The 21,087-nt window shown below is 31.0% G+C and overlaps 1 protein-coding gene across 1 annotated transcript; it reads left to right on the forward strand.

Moving 5' to 3' along the window:
* The first annotated feature begins 2,618 nt into the window (after positions 1-2,618).
* On the forward strand, positions 2,619-8,278 carry LOC132049971 (cytochrome c biogenesis protein CCS1, chloroplastic-like). Its single transcript, XM_059440958.1, has 8 exons — positions 2,619-3,136; positions 5,084-5,303; positions 5,393-5,504; positions 6,003-6,275; positions 6,370-6,638; positions 7,318-7,474; positions 7,572-7,655; positions 7,755-8,278. Exons 1-8 carry the CDS (start codon positions 2,734-2,736, stop codon positions 7,908-7,910), a joined length of 1,674 nt encoding a protein of 557 aa, XP_059296941.1. The 5' UTR covers positions 2,619-2,733; the 3' UTR covers positions 7,911-8,278.
* The last annotated feature ends 12,809 nt before the right edge of the window (positions 8,279-21,087 follow it).

Below are 21,087 nucleotides of genomic sequence, written 5' to 3' on the forward strand. Positions count from 1 at the left end.
TATATATATATATATGTATAAATACAAATAGATGTAAACTTGAAAAAACAAATCTAAAATTTTAGAACATGGAGAATTTTTCCTTTATAACTATAACTAGTATACATACCCACGCGATGCGCGGTCATTTGATAAACGTAATTACGACTATACAGGTTTATTGAACAATTGAAAGATTCAACTTATTATAAACTGATATTATAAAGCTTATATGAGAGAATGTTAGCATATTCAGTACTTCGATAGGTTAAAACACTTAAATACTTATGAAAACAAACCAATATATAAGCCTGGATCATGTATTAATTATACATGGGATCATATTACTTTACTAAAAGTTCAATTGTCATTTTATTTTTAATCAATATACCAATAACGAAATCTCCAAAAAATGAAGACAAAAAATTATGCAATCCCCGCATAAATTTATATTCTTTATTTTTCATTATTACATTATTGATTACTTGGTATTATTACATTTGACAATTTGACTTTTTATTAACAAACCACTGGATTAATATCCATCTCTTTGTTTTGTTTTCGACATAAAATTTTGAATTTTAATACTTGAAATTACTATATGAGAATTTACATTTTATTCATTTCCAACTTGTTGCTTAGAATTTTATCTTGATGATTTTAGTTTTTCAGATTAAAAAAAAATGATCTCTATTTTTAATTACAACTTATATGTGACACAACATATCTCAAATAACTTTTAAGAAAATCGATGCACAAAAAAATTCATATTAAAATGGATCACTTATTGCTCTCCATCTATTGCTTGTTAGGAGTGGATAGATTGATCCTACCAATTCCATCTTCTCTTTTAATTTGATAACCATAATCTTTTAAATAAGAAAAAATAATAAAAAGTTAGAAAATGTAAAGCTACAGAAATCAGTATTGTTGTGCTTTGCAGATACCACCATCAGGTCCTTCCGCCTCTTTGCCTTTGTACCAATATGAATAACAATCAAGATGTAGCTTTAAAAAATTTCAAATAACTGAATTAACAAACAAAAATGTGTAAAATAAGAGCAAAAAGTGAAGAGAAAAATGACTGGCTAGACTCATTCTATAATAAGAACATGTTAATATGCAACCAAAAATGTATGTGACTGCCAAAAAAAAAAAAAAAAGGTCACTACCTTGCCTGCTACTGCCTGCACTTGCTCTTATACATAAACACAAAGAAGAAAGCAAACTATCTTAATATAATTGCTTTAATTTAGTGTGAAAGGTGATAAATGGTAGTAGGCAGGGCAAACATTCCACTTGCCCAATAATATTTAGGATATACGTGAAAAATAAATACAAAAATAAAAGAAAGGTTTTGAGAGTACCTCGACAGATTTAGCACATTGTTTCTTTGAAGCAGAAGTTGTACAAAATTGTAGAACCTGCACAAATACAATACAATTACAAATACAAATAATATTTAAAAGTAAAAGGTTGTGTAAAATGTATGATTCGAGGGGATTAAATTGGGAAGAAAAGAAGATGAAAAGGTGGAGTAGCTCAGGAGTTAATCTAGAAGATTTTACCTTTCAAATTCAAATTTTTAATCTCAATGCAAATATTTTTAGCAAAATATTTTCTATACATAAAAAGATAATTATAGGAAAAGAAAGTTTGGTATTTATTTCTACAATTTTAGTGCCCCAAAACCAAAAACATAGCCGATTTCATTCTGCTAGTACCCTACTTATGGTGAAAGAAAAAAAACTATTAAAAAGGAAGTAATCGTGATGAATTGATGTACCGAAATGATTTTGATGTGTTCCATATTTTCAAAATTTAATTCGTTATCGGCTTAATTTCAGGAAGAATAATCATTTGATTAGTTTTAAAAAATTAACTATCTTTCAATTCAATCCAAATTTGATTTTTTATATCAATTAAAGTTTTTACATCTTTCAGTCAAATCTCAATTTAAAAGGTAACTACTTATGGGATGTTGTTTATTTCTCCAATCAAATACACCAAATTAGGTGAGTACATTTACTAAGACAAAATGCATTTATTACTATTAATTATTGCTATTATACTGCCGAGGTAGTATGTATAAGCATTATTTATAATGATGTTTCATATATTAGACAAAATTACAGAATTATAGGAAGTGATTACGGTATATCATTTAATTACAATACTTTTACCTTTCAATTCATAGTAAATTCAAATTGACTTTTAACCATAGATTTTTGAAAACTAATTATCGTTCAAATAAACTTAAACCATTTTCAATTAAAATGTGGCATTTGGTTAATAAATATCAAAATATTAAACAAACAATTTTGCGTACTTGTTGGAACCATTATATATTCTAGTTTTGATATTGCATTGACTTTAATAGTACATGTTCTCTTCATATGAGCTTGAATTTACTTTAATTGCATAAAGTAATAAAGGATAATATTAGATCTTATCATTTAAAGGAGTATTCTTGACTATAAATTAGATTAAAAAATATTAATTAATTATATTTTTTCAATCAAATACATTAAATTAGATGAGTTCATTTAATAATGCCAAATTTATTACCAAATAATTATTCATATTGCGTTACTTAACTTAGTATTAAGCTAGAGTATCGTCCTTTAATAAAAGATCTACTTTAGTTGTCAGTTGAAGTACACTTTCCATCTCTTGCACGCCTTTGTGGATAAAGGAACATACATGGACTGAAGCAAACCTCTCCCCTCTGCATTTTTTCCCAACATAATATCAATGGAGACACTCAAGATATCATCAAGAATGCAAAACCAAATTCTTCCCTTAAACCTCAAACCTTATCCCCTTATCCACAATTCAAGAATTCTTGGTGTATACAGCAACAACAAAGGCAACACCTTTTCCTTTACTCTAACATGTAAGCTCAACACAGTTAAAGGGAAAAAACCAGTCAAGGAAAAGAGTGTGATTTCAGTGCCAGGTTCTGATGGGGCCCCATCAGTTGTTGAAGTGAAAGAAGGGTCTAGAGGAAATGGTGCAAAGAAAGTGGAGGAGGTGAAGAATAGTGGTGTTGGTTTGGGGATATTGAAGAAGCTGCCTAGAAAAGTGTTGGGAATTTTGTCTAATTTGCCTTTGGCTATTGCTGAGATGTTTGCTGTTGCTGCCTTAATGGCCTTAGGTAAATGAAAGCTTAGACTTAATCTGAAATGCTTCTTTACTTTTCTGCAAATGTAGGTTTGAAAAGCCTTTTGATAGTTTATTGATGTACTCATGTACAGTTAATGCCTAGATAAGTTTTTTGTTTTAGATGATCTTTTATTTTGGTTTAGAACTGCATTTCAGTTTAGAGGTAACTGTGAGATTTAGAGATATTCTAATTTGCCTTAGGGTGTGTTTGGTAAGAAGGGAAATGTTTTCCATGAAAAATGTTTTCTTGGAAAACAAGGGGGTTTCTTATTTATTTTCTAGTGAAATAAGCAAAAAATATTACTCCAAGAGCATTTATATGTAATCTAGCAAAATAGTATGGGGGGTGGGTTGGGGAATGGGGTTCGGGGGTGGCAGGGGATGGGGGTTACGGTGTTGTGTGGGCGGGGAGGAGACAGAACTTGGAATATCAGTACTTGTTTTCTCTACTTCCATTAGGGAAGTCATTTTCCTCAAATTGTAAGAAAGCTCTTTTCCTGAAGAAAATGTTCTCCAAAATATTGTTGGAAACCAAACGCACCCTTAAAAACAACTTATTTACCAAAATTGAATGAAATGTGCTCGAATAAAGCAAAATAGATGTAGAGGATTCATATGGCCGATCCCAACTAATTTGGAATTGAGGCGTAATTGATTGATAAATGTAGTGTATTTCACGCATATGCGTGATATGCATATTCTGATATAGGCACAAGTGATTTTAATGTGACTGCTGCCGATTCTGTAGAAAATTTACCCAACTGCATTCTTATCCTTGATGATTTATATAATAATCCATGTGGTTCCCATGTACAAGCTTTCACCATAGCTAAGTTTGCTCAATATTTCTTGATTTTGACTTTGCATTTTTTTATCCTTAATTAGTCGGGTAGTAGCTGTCCTAATTGCACACTAATGCTGCAGAACATGCAGTATAGGCACATTCATGTTCTGAATTATCCGATTTCAATTTGGCGTTCTCATCCTATCTGACCTTCACTACAAAATCCACAAAAGATATCTTGCTCTTTTGAGATTCCACGTCCGTTTCACTTAATTATATACTCCATAAAGAAGAGACATTTCAGCTCTATCTTCCATCTTGGCATGACTATGAGCTTTTTCCTCTGAAAACTTGCATACAACAACAACATTCCCTATGAAATTCCACAATGTGGGGTCTGGGGAGGGTAAAGTGTATGCAGACCTTACCCCTACGGCCCTACCTCGGAAGGTAGGGAGGCTGTTTCCGAAAGAACCTCGGCTCAAGAGAAAGCATGGCAAAAAAGGTTAGATAAGGACAAGCAATTCGAAGTAGTATGGAAATGAAATAACGAAAGCAAAAAATCATGATAAAGCAGTCTGGAAAAAAGGAGCCGTAGCTACCACAGATGAATAAAATAATCGAAGTACAAGAAACAATAGACTGTAGCATAAGACAAAGGACAAGAAACTATAGGGCAAAACTACGACTACTAGTGCAAAATGGTAAGCGGGACTACCTACTAGCCTTTTACCGTAATCTGCGTCCTCCATAACCTCCTATCTAAGGTCATGTCCTCGGTAAGCTGGAACTGCGTCATGTCATGTCTAATCACCTCTCTCCAATACTTTTTCGGCCTACCTCTCTCCAATACTTTTTCGGCCTACCTCTACCTCTCCTGAAACCGTCCATAGCTAATCTCTCACACCTCCGCACTGGGGCATCAGTGTCTCTCCTCTGAAAACTTGCATGAAACCATTAAATTTTGTCTGTATGAATGTATGGCGAAACTATTGTTCGATATGTGTTCTTATTCAAATGTTAAATTTGACGATAAACTTTAACTTTCATCTTCAATCAATCGTCCTGATCACTTCTTCTTTTTAGTTGTTCCTCTCAATATGAGTATGCTGCAATAACTGGAGGTTGGTTTTGTTTCTATTTGTTCCCCTGAAGGAACTTTCATTGACCAAGGCGAGGCTCCAGAATACTACTTTCAAAAATTCCCTGAAGATCATCCTCCCTTGGGTTTTTTCACCTGGAGATGGGTTCTCACCCTTGGCTTTGATCATATGTTCTCGTCACCAGTTTTCCTAGGGACATTGGTTCTTCTCGGAGCATCCTTGATGGCTTGCACATACACAACACAGATTCCCCTTGTGAAGGTAGCAAGAAGGTCTGCTTTTCAGTCCAACTAGATGTGATTTTTCTTCTTGGGCTGTCTAAGTAAAACTAAGTTTAAAAAAAAATTGACCGAATCTGCAGATGGTCTTTCTTACAATCACCAGAGACAATTCGTAAGCAAGAATATGCAGACACTCTGCCTAGAGCATCAGTTAAAGACTTGGGTGTTATACTGATGGGAGCTGGATACGAGGTATAAATATAACATTCTCCTAGTTTTCTTCTTGATTTGTTTTCTTTTCTTAGTTTAGTAGTGGAATTGTCCAGATTTAAGTGTCTGTTCATAGGAATGAGCCGCTCGAGATATTTCATTTCTACGAAACGTATAAATGCTCAGGTACATGCTAATCACTGGGTTTTCTTCAGAGAGAGATGAGATCTTTCTCAAACTGATGCTGGTTTGCATTACCCTACGCCTGCAACACTCTATAGTGTTAAAGAGGGAGTGCATCATATACTTTTTATTCCCCATTTTGTCCTACTATTTTGTAAAAACTTTTCATGTTATCCTATGAACAGAATGGAGAATGTAAGATTTTGATTTTCTCTAACGTGGAACTTTACTGATATTCTGAATCATTTATCTGCTCGCCTCACTTATATGTCCTTGCATGGCTTGTTCCCAAACATCTTTTACTTTCTTCAAAATATGACTCTTTGGATTAACCTTTAGAAACCTCGGTATCTTCAGGTATTCTTAAAAGGGCCAGCTCTGTATGCATTTAAAGGGTTGGCAGGTAGATTCGCTCCAATTGGTGTACATTTATCTCTGCTGCTTATAATGTCTGGAGGAACTCTCAGTGCAACTGGAAGCTTTAGAGGAGCTGTGACTGTTCCACAAGGTTTAAGTTTTGTTGCCGGAGATGTACTTGCACCATATGGGTTTCTATCCACTCCTTCTGATGCTTTCAGTACAGAGATTCATGTCAATCGATTCACCATGGATTACTACGACAGTGGAGAGGTATGCAAATCAGATTATGAAGGACAAATGTGTTTCCCTCAATACAACTGCTGAGGAGCCCTTGTTTTCGCCTTGTCTTTAATATGTGTTGTAGGTCGCACAGTACCATACTGATCTTTCATTATTTGACCTTAATGGAAAGGAGGTGATGAGGAAGACTATAAGTGTGAATGATCCCTTAAGGTACGGGGGAATCACTATATACCAGACAGATTGGAGTATCTCAGCATTGCAAGTACTGAAGGATGGTGAAGGTCCTTTTAATTTGGCTATGGCACCACTGCAAATGAATGGTGGGGACAAGAAGCTGTTTGGTACATTCCTACCAGTCGGTGATGACAATTCACCCAATGTTAAGGGAATGTATGTTCTTTAACTACTACCACACTATCTAGATAACTGCTCAGACTCATGGACCTTTGAGCCGCTTGCTTTTCTTCTAATATAATATGGAGCATAAAGTTGATTAGTTTCTAGGGCTTTTTTCATTATTGGCCTTTCGGCCGAAATTAATTACTGGCGCTAGCTAAAATATACAATAGCCAACCTATACACCGATTGTGTATATTATATGTATATTTATGTATATTATACGTATAATTTGCGTATACAATATGTATATTATATGCATATTTATACTTAATATACAAACCTACACATTTTATGGATATTATTCTTTTGAGCGTTCCAAAAATGTAAGTATTCTAGTTTCCATTATTTGTGTAGTAGGTGCCCCGTTTCTCAAACTACAGGAATCTGGTTTTTTTTGGTGTTTTCCAAAATACAGGAAGAAGACCATGGTGAATTAAGGGCCAGAAAGTTAAAAATATCAGAACCCTGTTAAGGAAATTGTTTGTTTGTTACTCTCTATAGATGCATAAGCGTTCGATGTCAGGTCCAAATCGTGGTGACCTGCTGGAATAACAAAATTTCGGGAGACGATAGGAATCTTCAACTTTTTGACTTGCTTATGTCTTTAGAGTTCTCCATTATGTCAACTATTCTGATTCTTTTTTTGTCTTTGTGGCGGCTCATAATTCAGATCAATGCTCGCACGTGATTTGCAGTCAATTATTCTTTATGATAAAGAAGGGAAATTTGCTGGAGTTAGACGGCCTAATTCAAAGCTTCCCATTGAGATTGATGGAACAAAAATTGTTATTGAAGATGCAATTGGCAGTAGTGGCCTTGACCTAAAGGTAAGCGAGATGAATCCTCATTTGGCAACAACCAAATCCAGTTGTTTTCATATTTTGTTTGCAAAGGCCCTTATCTGAGAACCATATTTTAATGCAGACTGATCCAGGAGTACCCATTGTCTATGCTGGTTTTGGTGCTCTCATGCTTACAACGTGCATCAGTTATTTATCTCATACACAGGTAAAACACCCTGCCAAACCATAAACAACTTTGAGCTAGTAAATTTTAAATCTCATTAGTTTTTTACATGTTTTTATGTGAATTGTATTTTTTCCAAAGCTATGGGCGTTGCAAGATGGAACATCGGTGGTTGTTGGGGGTAAGACCAACCGAGCCAAGGGTGAGTTTCCCGACACAATCAATCGCTTGCTCGATCAAGTCCCGGAATTAGTTGAATCATCTTCTTGTGAGGAACAAAGGGGACTTGATGTGTAAATAGCTGATATCGTACAACTAGGCATTCGTTCAAGAGATATCAGAAACCCAGATATCAAACCATTCATACGAAATCTTCAGCTAATAAAGACCTTTGTCTTGATTTTGCTAAATTTGTGGCTTATCATTCTTAGGACAAATTCTAGATCAAATTCTTGACCCATGTAAAATAGTCCTTTTCTTTTTGTTGGGGGTATTACAGATGTATAGATAAGTTTGTACTGGAAATATGTTTCTTGGTTCATATAAACACAACTGTATATGAACTTTGAACTTGTGAATTGTACTTTGTCCATACAGGAGAAAATGAAAAGATCAATTCTTGTATTTGACATTAATCTTAATAGACACGTGAATTTGGCCTCTCATTTTGTTCTAGCTCCTAACTAAGTTTGACAAATTTCAATGCCGATCTTATACCATAATGTGAATTATTTTAATTGCAAAACGTTGTGAAAATCTACATAAACAGCCATATCTACGTATGTTTTTTGTCCAACTTGAGTTCATTGGTTATTGGATTTGTTTTTAAGATTCGTCTGACATTTGCGGTTCTCGTTTGGACTACAATATGCGTTACCGTGAGCTGGATAGTCACAAATTCACAATTAACTCTACAAATCCAACAACACAATTACTGTGCAAATAAGATATACTCTACAATTGGTTTCAACCTCTATATGCAAGGACATTCAAAATATCCGATTTATGAAGTATTGATAGAGTGATACAAAAAATTTGAATACAGAACCATCGTCTATTTCTTGTTCATACTCGATTATGTATCCTTTTACGGAGTTTGGGGAGCCTTGTTAACTTCATCTACATTTCTGAGTTGCAAGAGGATAAAACGTAGATGTCATAGAATGATAGAATTTATTTGATGTCATATAAAGCACCTTCGATTTTTATTTTATTTTCATTTGCTCGCCTCTTTTATGGGTATTACACGCGAGTGTCAGGTAACTAAAAAGCGGTGTGTATTAGACACTTTGAAACGTTTGGTGTATAAAAGATTTCTCGTGATCAAGGAATGTGTAACAAGGATTTCGCTACAAGCTCAAGAGCAATCTATGTATTAAGCCTTCAAGAAATAATCATGCAACATTTTTCAGTTCATCTTTGATACGTGAGTTGTCTTCGTTATTTTTTAATCTCTTAAGACTTTTTATTAATCTTTCTGTTCTTTGAAAACTCCTCCCTAAAAGGAACCCAAATCTTCCTTTATACTATCTGCTAAAGCTTTTATCTATTTACACTACCACCTAATTTTAATAAAAGCAATCTAAATCCTCAAAAAGAAAAGATTTTTCAAAACTAACTTCACAAAAGAACTACAATAAGTTATTTTAAAATGGTAATCAACTCAACTCTAAAAAATCAAAGCTTTCATCTAATATGGAAAATATTGTGAAGAGAAATCATTTGGGTTCGATGAAATGTGGTGTAGTTTTGATTGAAGTTCAATTGTTGTAATTGTTTATCGGAACTGAGCACCGGATTTTATTTGTTATGCTTGTCCGTTTGCTTGTTTTGCATAGTATTGTATAGCGCTAAACTGAAAAAAAGGTAAAATTAAGAAGGTCAATTTACAAAGTAAATTCAGACACTTATGATTTTCAATCTACATATGCTTATATCAAATGCAACATTAAACAATTTTTATAACCATCTCCGAATTATACAATTTACTCTGTTAAATTTTAATTAAAAGCTTTGTAGTTAAGAACTTAAGATAAGAGTCTTGCGAGGTGAGACAAGATAATATCTCCGATGGTCACTCATCTATTGGTATTTCACTCAAAAAGTCACTCAATTTTATTTTCTAACCAGAAAGTCACTTAACTATAGGTGTTTCATTCAGAAAGTCACTCAACTTTGTTTTTTAACCAGAAAGTCACTCAACTATGGGTGTTTCACTCGGAAAGTCACTCAACTTTGTTTTTTAACCAGAAAGTCACTCAACCTATCTAGATGATTTTTTAATTACATTTTGCTGATTTTTATTTAAAGCTAAAATTGTAAGAAATAAAAAAATACCCATGTTAACCATTTTATTGACCCGCCCACTTGACCCAACTAAAACTATATTGACCAATACCTTTTAAAAATATATTCATGGAGTTAAATTATATTTAACTTTTAATTGCATATTTAACTTTTAATTGCACTCCTCAATCATAGTTATCAGCTTAGATGACTTTCTACAATTTCCATTTACTACTGTACCAAGGAAAAAACAACTAAATATCCAATGAAAAATAAGAAAAAGATTCAGTCATTTTCATGGAGTTAAATCATATTTGACTTCTAATTGCATTACTCAATCATAGTTTAACAGATCGACTTAGATGACTCACTTAAAAACAAGCAGTGAAATTTAATTAATACGGTGATTCTTTTAGTTAATTAACAATAGAGTTTTTTCTATACAATAAGTATAGTTTAGCCTATTATACTAAATCAGTAATTATTTTTATCAGATTATCAATATGATTATTTTTATTTAGTTGAGACAAGTGGGTGGGTCAATAAAATGATTAAAATGGATGTTTTTTTAATTTCTTACAATTTTGACTTTAAATAAAAATCAGCAAAATGTAATTAAAAAATCACTTAAATAGGTTGAATGACTTTGCAGGTGAAACACCAATAGTTAAGTGACTTTCTGGTTAGAAAACAAAGTTGAGTAACTTTGTAGGTGAAACATCAATAGTTAAGTGACTTTCTGGTTAGAATATAAAGTTGAGTGAAACACCAATAATTAAGTGTTTTTCTGGTTAGAAAATAAAGTTGAGTAGCTTTGTAGATAAAACATCAATAGTTGAGTGACTTTTTGGTTAGAAAACAAAGCTGAGTGACTGTTTGAGTGAAACACCAATAATTGAGTGTTTTTCTTGTTAGAAAACAAAGTTGAATGATTTCCTGAGTGAACTGTTCATAGTTGAGTGACCATCTGAGATATAATCTCAAGGTGAGACTCCATCTCAAGTAAAAAAAAAAAAAAAAATTGTAAGAGAGCATATTCACTGAAGCAGCTCAAGGACAATGGAAGTCTAAAGCCAAACTTTATTATGAGGCCTTAAACTTTAAAAAAAATATCATATTAAGTAACCTGACTCATGCTTTATAATTGATGTATTTGAGTTCTGATAAATAAATAAATAAAAATACTACTAAAGCTAAAAATATAAAAAAATTAATAAATTTTAAACTTAAAGAAAAAGATACTTCGTAAAAAATTAGAACATAGAATCTGATTCTAGAAATTGTTAACTTGATATCGGAATAAAATTACATTAATTAATTTATTTACTACGATGCTTGAAAACTTGAAAAAAGATGAAAAATGCATTTTATTTATTTAATGCCTTTCATTGCTAATATCTAATACAATTATTATTAGAATGTACATTAATCATATGTCATCATCAATCACATTGGCTAAATAATTCTCTCCTTTTTTTTTATAATAAAGATCTTACACTCCCTCCTCCGTTCACCTTTACTAGTCCACTATTTCAAAAATAGATTTTCACTTTTACTTGTCCACTTTCGCATATCAAGAGAAAAGTAATTTGTTTTTTCTGTTTTACCCTTAACATTAATTATTCGTTCCAAACCCAATACAATTATACATAAATTAATATGGACATCATGGTAAAATATGCACTTTATTTATTATTTCTTAAGAGGTGTGCAAAGTCCATAATGGACAAGTAAAAGTGAACGGAGGGAGTACTTGTGGGGCAATTTGCAGGATTGCCCTTCGCTGGGGGTGGTCTTTAAATTTTGCCCTTCAGGCAGAAATTCTGCCTTAAAGCAGAATTTACATGGCACGAGCAGAATTTCTGCTCATGCAAATTCTGCCTGTGAGGCCCAAATTCTGCCTTAACACAAAATTTCGCTGGGTAGATTTGCAAAATTCTGTCTTGCGATTTTTTTTTTTTTTTACTGAGCTGCGGTTCGAACCCATCACCTCGAGGTGTTAGGCGAGGGGTAAAACTTAAAGACCACCAATTTGAAGGGCAAAAATTAAAGACCACCCCAAATGAAGGGCAATCCGAGCAACAAAAAGGTGCTTGTCTACCATAAATGCTGAATATTTTTGTAAGGAAAACTACGTACAATAACATTAACCTATTACTATTAATTAGAGAAAATGGGGCCTAAAGCCATTGTTTCATTGGCTTGGCCCTTGAGACGGCATTACATATTGAGACTAAATTTGAGTGGAGGCTATATTTATTTTATTTCATAGTTGTGAGGCAAATATGAGTACATATTCCAAACACTCATACTATAAATACCAAGAATGCATCAGTTTTTACATATCCTCCTTTTATTTTTATTTTTTATGATAAGGGAACCCGCAGCTGCTACCTTTTTGGTGCTCACAGGGTAAACACCGCTACCATTTTCTTTTTATCTATAATCAAGCATTTGTGTTCATACTTTATATGGTTTATCGTGATGATTTGAATAGATGGTTTTTAGTGTTTTTACTTAACTCACCATTCGCTTATGAATTTGCAGGTAGTTTAGGGATCCTTCCAAAGGATTTATATCATATATATAGTTCAATTCAGGAATAAGTTTTCGCTTTTTTTATTTTTTATTTTTCTCCTTAATTTTTCAGTCTTAGGTTTCAAGAAGCAGTGGAGTGGTGCGGCTGAGATTATTTTGGTTATCTCATATACCACCTACAGTATAAACATTCGAGATGTATTTTTTCATATGAATCTTCATCTGAAAGATAAGGTTAGCATGTGTGTTTTTATTCATATGTGCAATCTATACTTAGCTATTCAAGTTTTTTAACCTATATATGTTACCATGTAATTTTTCTAAGGGAACAAAAAGAGAACGAGCCCTGAGATAAACTGGGTTGGGTAGTAAGTACTTTTAACAAGAATGATTCATTGCTACAGACCTTATAAACCTCTTAATAAATTCACTTGAATATAGATTTCACAAGAAATATCACGAATTCTTTTTCTTCTTTGAGTAAGATGTAATTATTTTTTCCGTTTTCTTCTCGTATCACACACAGTATGTTACTATTATCAGTAACTACTAATTCATAACTTTTTGAGGATTGTGTGCCATTATTATTTTTTCTTTGTTCCTGAGCCGAAGAATAATCCCGTGGGTGTTATTTTATTAACTGAGTCATGTTTTTGCCAAGTCTTGCTAAAAACTGCGACGTGATAGGATATCATTTACTCCGAAAACTATAGTAACATTTTGCTTACTACGGAGTTCTCATTTTCATCAAGCTTTTGTGAGACTTGAGTTACCGTAACATACATTGGTGGATGTCTTTTTTTGGTTCTAGAATTTAATGCGAAAACCTCTATAAATCTTGAGTATTCATATTTAAATTCATGATCCACTCCAAATTCAATAAAATATTTACGAGAAGAATTAATTTTTGATGAGGTACCGACTGAATTGTTCAATCACATGCAACTTGATCATTGTTAACAATAATGAGAGTGAGACTATTCTCTATTAACACATTAGCAATTACAATTTTAATCCTCTCAAATTAACGCCTGCAGTACAATTGGTGTAGAGGGTTTGTCATTTTTGTTGAAGGTTACAAAAAAATTACGCTTGAAATTTGAATATTATACATATGTTTTTTTAGATAAGCTTGCAAGCAGCTGCTATTGTACATATATCTATAGTATGAGTACTTGAATGGAGTTAGACATTGAAGCATAAACACACATAGTCCACTTAGTGCAACTTGCAAGGACCTTTGATATTTTCTCGAAGTTTAAAGATTTTTTGTACTAGAAACTCGAATATGTATAAATATCTTTTTTAAAAGAAATAAAAAATTAATTCTGCGGTCAGATGATGCTGTACATATATATATTTATAAATAAATATTTGAGTTGAAGTTAATTTCCTGAAATAGAAGCGAAAAATTGTAAGTTAGTTGTATGTCGATCTATAGTTATGTACTTCACTCGGCAAAAAGAAAAAGTTAGTGAAATTTGAAGACTTACAAGAAAATATACCAATAATATGTTAGGTTGTCTTTTTTCTTTATGTTTTTAGTTTAGTTAGATTTTATTTTATTTTTCTTTTATTTGAATTATAAATTTTTCTTTTTAAGAAAAAAATCAGACAATGAAATATGCAGTTTATCTAAACTTTAATTCCAATAATAAATAAATATCCAATAAAAATATTATCTTTGTGATTTACTCAATATTATAAAGGAAAAATATCACTGCATATCACTTTAGGTAAATTAATTACCCGTTGTAGCCAGTTTTTTTTTTTTTACATGCTTTAGCCATTTTTTCTTAGTTTGGTGCCACTGTTGGATTTCTATGTTTGAATTATGTTTTTGCTTTTGTTTATTATTAATAAATATCCCACAAAATTTCTTAGTGGTTGCTAAAAAAAAGGTTTAAATGTGTATAAACATTTTTATACACTTTTATACTTGGTGTATAATATTGTATACTAGTTGAAAGTGTTAAAACCTCTTGTATAAATTTGTATATCATGTATATCTATGTAAAATGTATAAATCCCTTTTATGTATAAACACCTCTTGAATATGTTGGGCTATAAAAATTTGTATAATATTGTAATTTAAAATATGACTATGAATATTTAATTTTGAAAGTGTTATAAACCTCTTGTATTTTAAAAATATTGTATAATTCAAGAAATTTTGGAATTGGTATATCTAGTGAAAATATAAAGTGTGTATGATTGGCATTAACCCTAGACCCTTGCCCAGGGTATATTGGGACTAATGTCAAATAGATGACAAATTTGTTCTATTTCTAAGGATATATACAAAAGACCCAAAAAAAAAAAAAAAGGAGTGAACCAAACTACCCTAAGAAAAAAATGAGGTACGAAAATGCCCTTTGAATTTACGCGTTATATAAAAGTCACTTAACGTGTATAAAGTTGTATTTTGAGTTTTTTTTTTTTTTATTGTTGTATACTCCCACTGTCCCCACTCCTTGTTGATTATTTCTATAAAAACATACTATATGCCAAATACAATGTAGTAATATTTTTGGAATTATTATTTTGTTCACAATGATAGATTATATTAAAATCACGATAATACTTTAAATTTTTTAAAAGACAAACTCTCCAATAAAAAGGTGGAAGTATTTGTAATTTAAAATATGAGCTATGAATATTTAATTTTGACCCATAAATTGTGTATAAGTGAAATTTTCCCCGTAATAAAATTAAATTTTATGTCTTCTGTCTCAATTAAATTTTAAAAAATATTGTTTTCTAATGATCAATTCCAAGAAATTTTGGATATATGGAAACTTAGGGACTTTTGTAGTGCTCGAATTTCAATTTTTTTTTTTGGATTCTTAATAAGATTTCCATAGTCGAAAATATATTTATGTTCTTTGAAGTTGTTGCTCGAATTTTTTTATTGATTGGCATTAAACCTAGACCCTTGCCGCTCCCTCAAAGATTTTTTTCCATATCCATGTTATTGGGACTAATGTCAAATATATGACAAATTTGTTCTATTTCTAAAGGGATATATTTGACTAGCTCATTTGGAACAAAAATGACAAAATGAAAGTTAAAATATTAAAGTGGAACCAAACTACCCTGAAAATATAAAAAAATGAAATTTAATTATTACTAACGTAATTGCCCATTTTAACGATACATGTGGTTGTTGTTGTTGTACGCTTGTCTAACACAAACTATATTTTTAATTAAAATATATACTTTTATATCTTATATAAAAGCCACTAGTTATTATATACCCCGTCCCACGTTATATTCATTCTAATCTTAACCATTATAATAACAAATTTTGAGTTTTTTTTTTTATTTTAATAACTTATACAATTAAAATTTAGAGAGCAATTGAATTTTTTTTAAAAAAATAAAGATTGACTAAATCTAATAACTTGATTTTTTATGTAATGTATAAAATTTGCAAACCTTCCCTGCTTTTTTATTTATAAAAATATACTCCCACTATCCCCACTCTTAAGAAAAAAAAATGTACTATCTTATCTTTATTTTTAACAATGTGACTATTTCTATAAAAACATACTAAAATATGCCAAATACAATGTAGTAATATTTTGTTTTATATTATTATTTTGTTAAAAAAAAATGATAGTCCTCTAATTATTATATTAATAGATCTTTGTTTAAAATGAAATCATTTTCTTCATGATAATAACATTTTTACTTTAAATTTTTTAAAAGACAAACTTTAACATAATAAAAAACCTTTTTATTGGAAGTTTGTCTTTTATTTAAGTTATGCTAATAAACTTAATTCCAAAAAAAGCATTGCATTTGGCATATAAAATTATAGTCACATTGTTAAAACTAAAAGATAAGATAGTATAAAAGAATAGAGGAAAAGGAGGAATTAATTGAATACCCCAACAAAAAAAAAAATGTTACGGAAGGCAACGATGGAGTATAAAGGTTTTTTCTTTTTTTAAAAAAATAATAAAAATGTTAATTTTTATGCTACTTATTTTTGTGCGTTTAATTAGGTAGGATCAACACATCAAGAAAATGATTTCATTTTAAACAAAGATCGGAGAGCAACATTAAGAAGATAAAGTGACAAAATAATTAGAGGACATAAAATTAAACTATGATTTTTTTTAAAATGAATTATTATCATATTAAAAAATAAAACAACAAATTAGATTGTTTAACCCTAGTATTATCTTGCTTATCATGACCAACTTGCAAAATGTTGGATCTCGGTGGAACATCCATTTCATTATTTTACTACTATATATAAGGGCAAACTTAGGGACTTTTGTAGTCGGCCATGACCATGTAAGGAGGCGTTAACTCACGTTGTGATAAAAATTTCCAATTTTTTTTTTTTACTTTTTAATTAATTACTTTTAGGTTCTAATCTTATTTATTTAAGTCAATTTTTGCTTTGTCATTTTTTTTGTTTTTAAGGAATCTACTTTTCACCTTCATCCTTGTGTAAATTTGTCTTTATCAATTGCACCTCCTACCTAATAATGTCCGTTTGCGGAGTTAAAACTTCTTCATGTTTTGTTGGGATATGCCTTTTGGAAGTTTGCCTTTAAATGCCTTAAACAATAACGATGGTAGACAAAGGGTGGTTGCCTCAAATTGAACATATTGTGCAATACATTTCTATGATATCACACATATTCCCATGCGATCCTTAATAACGTGTTGCCTTAAGTAGTCAAATTCTACCCCACGTACTAATGCTCTCGCCCATTGCAAAAGCTAGAGGGAATATAGCTCCGCATCCCTCCAAATATTTTTTCCATATCCATGTTTCGAACAATGAGCCCCATCAATGCATGGTTTGAATCCCAAAATAATCGAAAATAAGGGAGGAGCAACTCCATGATTGAAGTGTTGTCCTATATCTCGCACGTCTTGAAAGAGCCCTCCCAATTGCGTAGACTATTTCAGTTAAATTATGTTATATACTTTGTCTTACCCGAAAAAAAATTCATTAACATTATATATATAGACCTTGGGTTTTCTCTAATGTCGCCAACTAATTCAAATTTATCTTTATGATCACCGGGAGGTAAATAAGTGTGCTTTGTGTAGAACTTTGAAAAAATTAGGATACATAACTTGATAGATGTCAAATTCTAGCTCCTGGATGCAATAAATTTGACCCTTTGCAATGTTTTTTTTTGAGATGAAAATCATCCCTTTTTCAATATGAGCCTTTTGTTTTCGGATCATCCACCGGCTCTTTCCAAAATGAAAGTTAAAATATTAAATTGGGAGTGGAATGAAAGTTTTGCTTTCATATATTGAATATATTTATATGAACATTTTAATTAGTTTATCTAACGTAATTACCCATTAGGTATTTGTGATGACATATATAATGGATACATGGACCATCCATAGCACGCCTTTGTTGTTGTTGCAACCACCACATCCTTGTGTTTTACTACACATCAAATTATATTTCTTTAAAAAAATATCTAACTTTTATATCTTTGAGTGTTGGATACGAGGATGTTCCAACACGATTCATCCATCCCATTGAGGAGCGTCTCGATATGATCCATATCAGGTGTATAACCTAAATAATATAATACGTCATTAGTAGCATTCAAGTGCCATTACACATAATAATAATAATAATAATAATAATAATAATAATAATAATAATAATAATTCATAACAATACTAATAATAATAATAATAATAATAATAATAATAATAACAACATACTAATAATAATAATAATAATAATAATAATAATAATAATAATAAAAAATCAAACAATAACAATATAATAATAATAATAATATAACAATAACAATACTAATAATAATAATAATAATAACAATACTACTACTAATAATAATAACAATACTACTACTACTACTACTAATAATAATAATAATAATAACAATAATAATAATAATAATAATAATAATAATAATAATAATTTTTGTAATCACTTATTATAATAATAATAATAATAACAACAATCTAATAATAATAATAATAATAATAACAATAACAATACTAATAATAATAATAATAATAATTTTTTACTACTACTACTAATAATAATAATAATAATACTAAAAAGAATGAATAGGTTATCAAATTGATGACTTAAACTATAAGCATGTCAAAACTTTTTATTTATTGTGTTGATAAATATAATAGAGATTAACCCTACAGTTGGTCATATACATTTCACTTTTAAAGTTATGCATTTCCTATAATCATAAGCCTTCAAAAAAAAATCATCGTCTTGAATTATTTGACCATAACTAGTTACACCTTTATAAATTTATACATTATATTTAGATCAAAATCACTTTCTAATTTGTAATCTATTATACAAGGCTTGGAGTAGTTTTTTATTTAAGTCAATTGGAAACTTAATGAGGGAAGAATCTAGCAAATTATGAATATAATTTGCTCGAGAATAAAGAAAAATTCTTGGGCCATACTTTGAATAATTTAGGAGGAATAAAACTAGATGAAACTTTGAATTTTTAACTTTTTTGCGTTATCCGGTATTTATAACATTAAGCAATTGTTACGTCTAATCAAATAATGTGAGGGCATTATTTTAAACATCATCTAATAGCGCAAGTAAAATTGTTTTATATTTTTATAATATGAGAATAATTCATTTTAAAAAAAATAAACTTTATATAACGTAATTTCGAATAGTTGTTACCAACCACATTATTTTTCAACATTTCACACAAAATGAGTTACTATGTCATTTTTTGATCAATTTAGAGATATTAACCGTGTTTATCATTCACTGAAACATTTTCAATGGGTAGGACTGGGAACTAGATGATGATGATTTTCATTACTCAAACACTAACGATAGATTTCGAGAATACAATAATAAAATGAAGGAGTGGGATTGGCGTGTTAGGGAAACCTTTGGGAGCACAAGTTAGCGTCGATAGGGCTTAAACGCCCAAAAAAACGTGCTATGTCAATGCCTCGCGGAACTCCACAAGAGTTTAATTTAAAAACTAAATCGTTTTCGCGAAGAGAATAATCGGATGCAAATACGTTACCATAGGGTAGAATATGGTATATATGGTAGCACAAGATTTAAGTGGGATCTTAAATGTCCGATGAAGACTAACATTTTTCTTACAATAAGGTAAGTAGGTAGGGTCATAAAGACCCTTCCCCCCCCTCCCAGGGTGCCAGGGGTTTCAACTATATAAGTAGCCCACTTTCTTTGTTATTAGACTACACCATATTCAATGTCGAGTAGTTTGGTCTTTACTCCTTCCAAAAGAACCAAATTTTATGAGAGTTCAAATCATGACGTTTTCGAGCGATACTAGTGATTTCAAACTAGATGAGCTAAATCCCCACCTTCTTATAGAACGTAATGATGATTTGCAGTGTGAAATATTCGATCGCGGAATATTATTGCGGTTTACGCCGAGAATGGTCACATCGGCTTGCCGAATCGAACGTCTTGTTCGTGACTTGGAAAATCTCAACGCTCCAATTTTTATTGAAAGAGTTTGCCGTGCAAAGGATTTTTTGGCAAACGATGTAGATTTTACATGCTAAAGTTGGCGAAGAACAAGCATCATCAACCGGTAGAGAACTACTGCTACCGAAAAAAGATGTGTCTTAGAAACCGCCAATATATTGAGGACTTGTCATGATGATTAAGAATGTTGGGATTTTAGTTTTAAGTTTAATATATCGTTATGCTCTTAGGTATTAAATTAAGTATTAAGTTTTTTTCAAGAATGTTGTGGTTGTATTTTTAACATATCATGGGTTTCTTATTAATGAATGAATTAGTGTGTTAAGTATTTTTATCTACTCAAGGTTATGAATGATGCAATTTAATTAAGTTTTTTTTTTTTTTTGCACGCCATTTTGACTAACTTTTGATTAATTATTAATGAACAAATTTAAGTATTCGTAAAGAACTTCAAGCTAAGATCCTTGAACGAAAATGGCGTTCGAACTTTTCAATAAAACGGTCATCCGAACTTTTGTGTATCCTTGATGTGTTGATCCTACCTAATTAAACGCACAAAAATAAGTAGGGTTCTATATAAAATATTGAAATTTCGGGGTGGGGCATGATTAATCTATGGTCAAAGTACGTTAAAAAAGTGTAACGAAAAGAAGGGTTAACCAAAAGAGCGGGGGAAATTAAAAAAAGAAAAAACACTATAGCGCGGAAAGTGCGCTATAGGAAGTGCCGTCTTGTAACACTTTAGCGCATGATAAATTCTTGCGCTAAAGGCATTTTCGTAACATTTTTTTTTGTTGGGGTATTTTTTTTTTTTTGAGGGCATTTTGGTTTACCCGGAAACGTGGGAGTTGGGGTGAGTTTGTATAGCGCATGAAAAAGTTGCGCTATGTAATTTGTTTTTTTTTTTTTTTTAAAAAAAAAACTCAAAACTCAGGTGACGGACTTTAACGTGGGACGTTAAGTGACTTTTATATAATGCAGTAAATTACTACATTAAGGATATTTTGGCACCACATTTTTTTCTTGAGGTATTTTGGTTAATTCCATCTTTTTTTGGGTGATTTAGGTTCCGGACTCATATTTGGACTAAAGTCAAATATATGACAAATTTATTCTATTTGTAAGGGACATTTTGGTCATTTTTCACTGTACGTTCATGTTTGCCAT

This window comes from Lycium ferocissimum, chromosome 3 (genome assembly GCF_029784015.1).
Source record: "Lycium ferocissimum isolate CSIRO_LF1 chromosome 3, AGI_CSIRO_Lferr_CH_V1, whole genome shotgun sequence".
Classification (NCBI taxonomy): Eukaryota; Viridiplantae; Streptophyta; class Magnoliopsida; order Solanales; family Solanaceae; genus Lycium; species Lycium ferocissimum.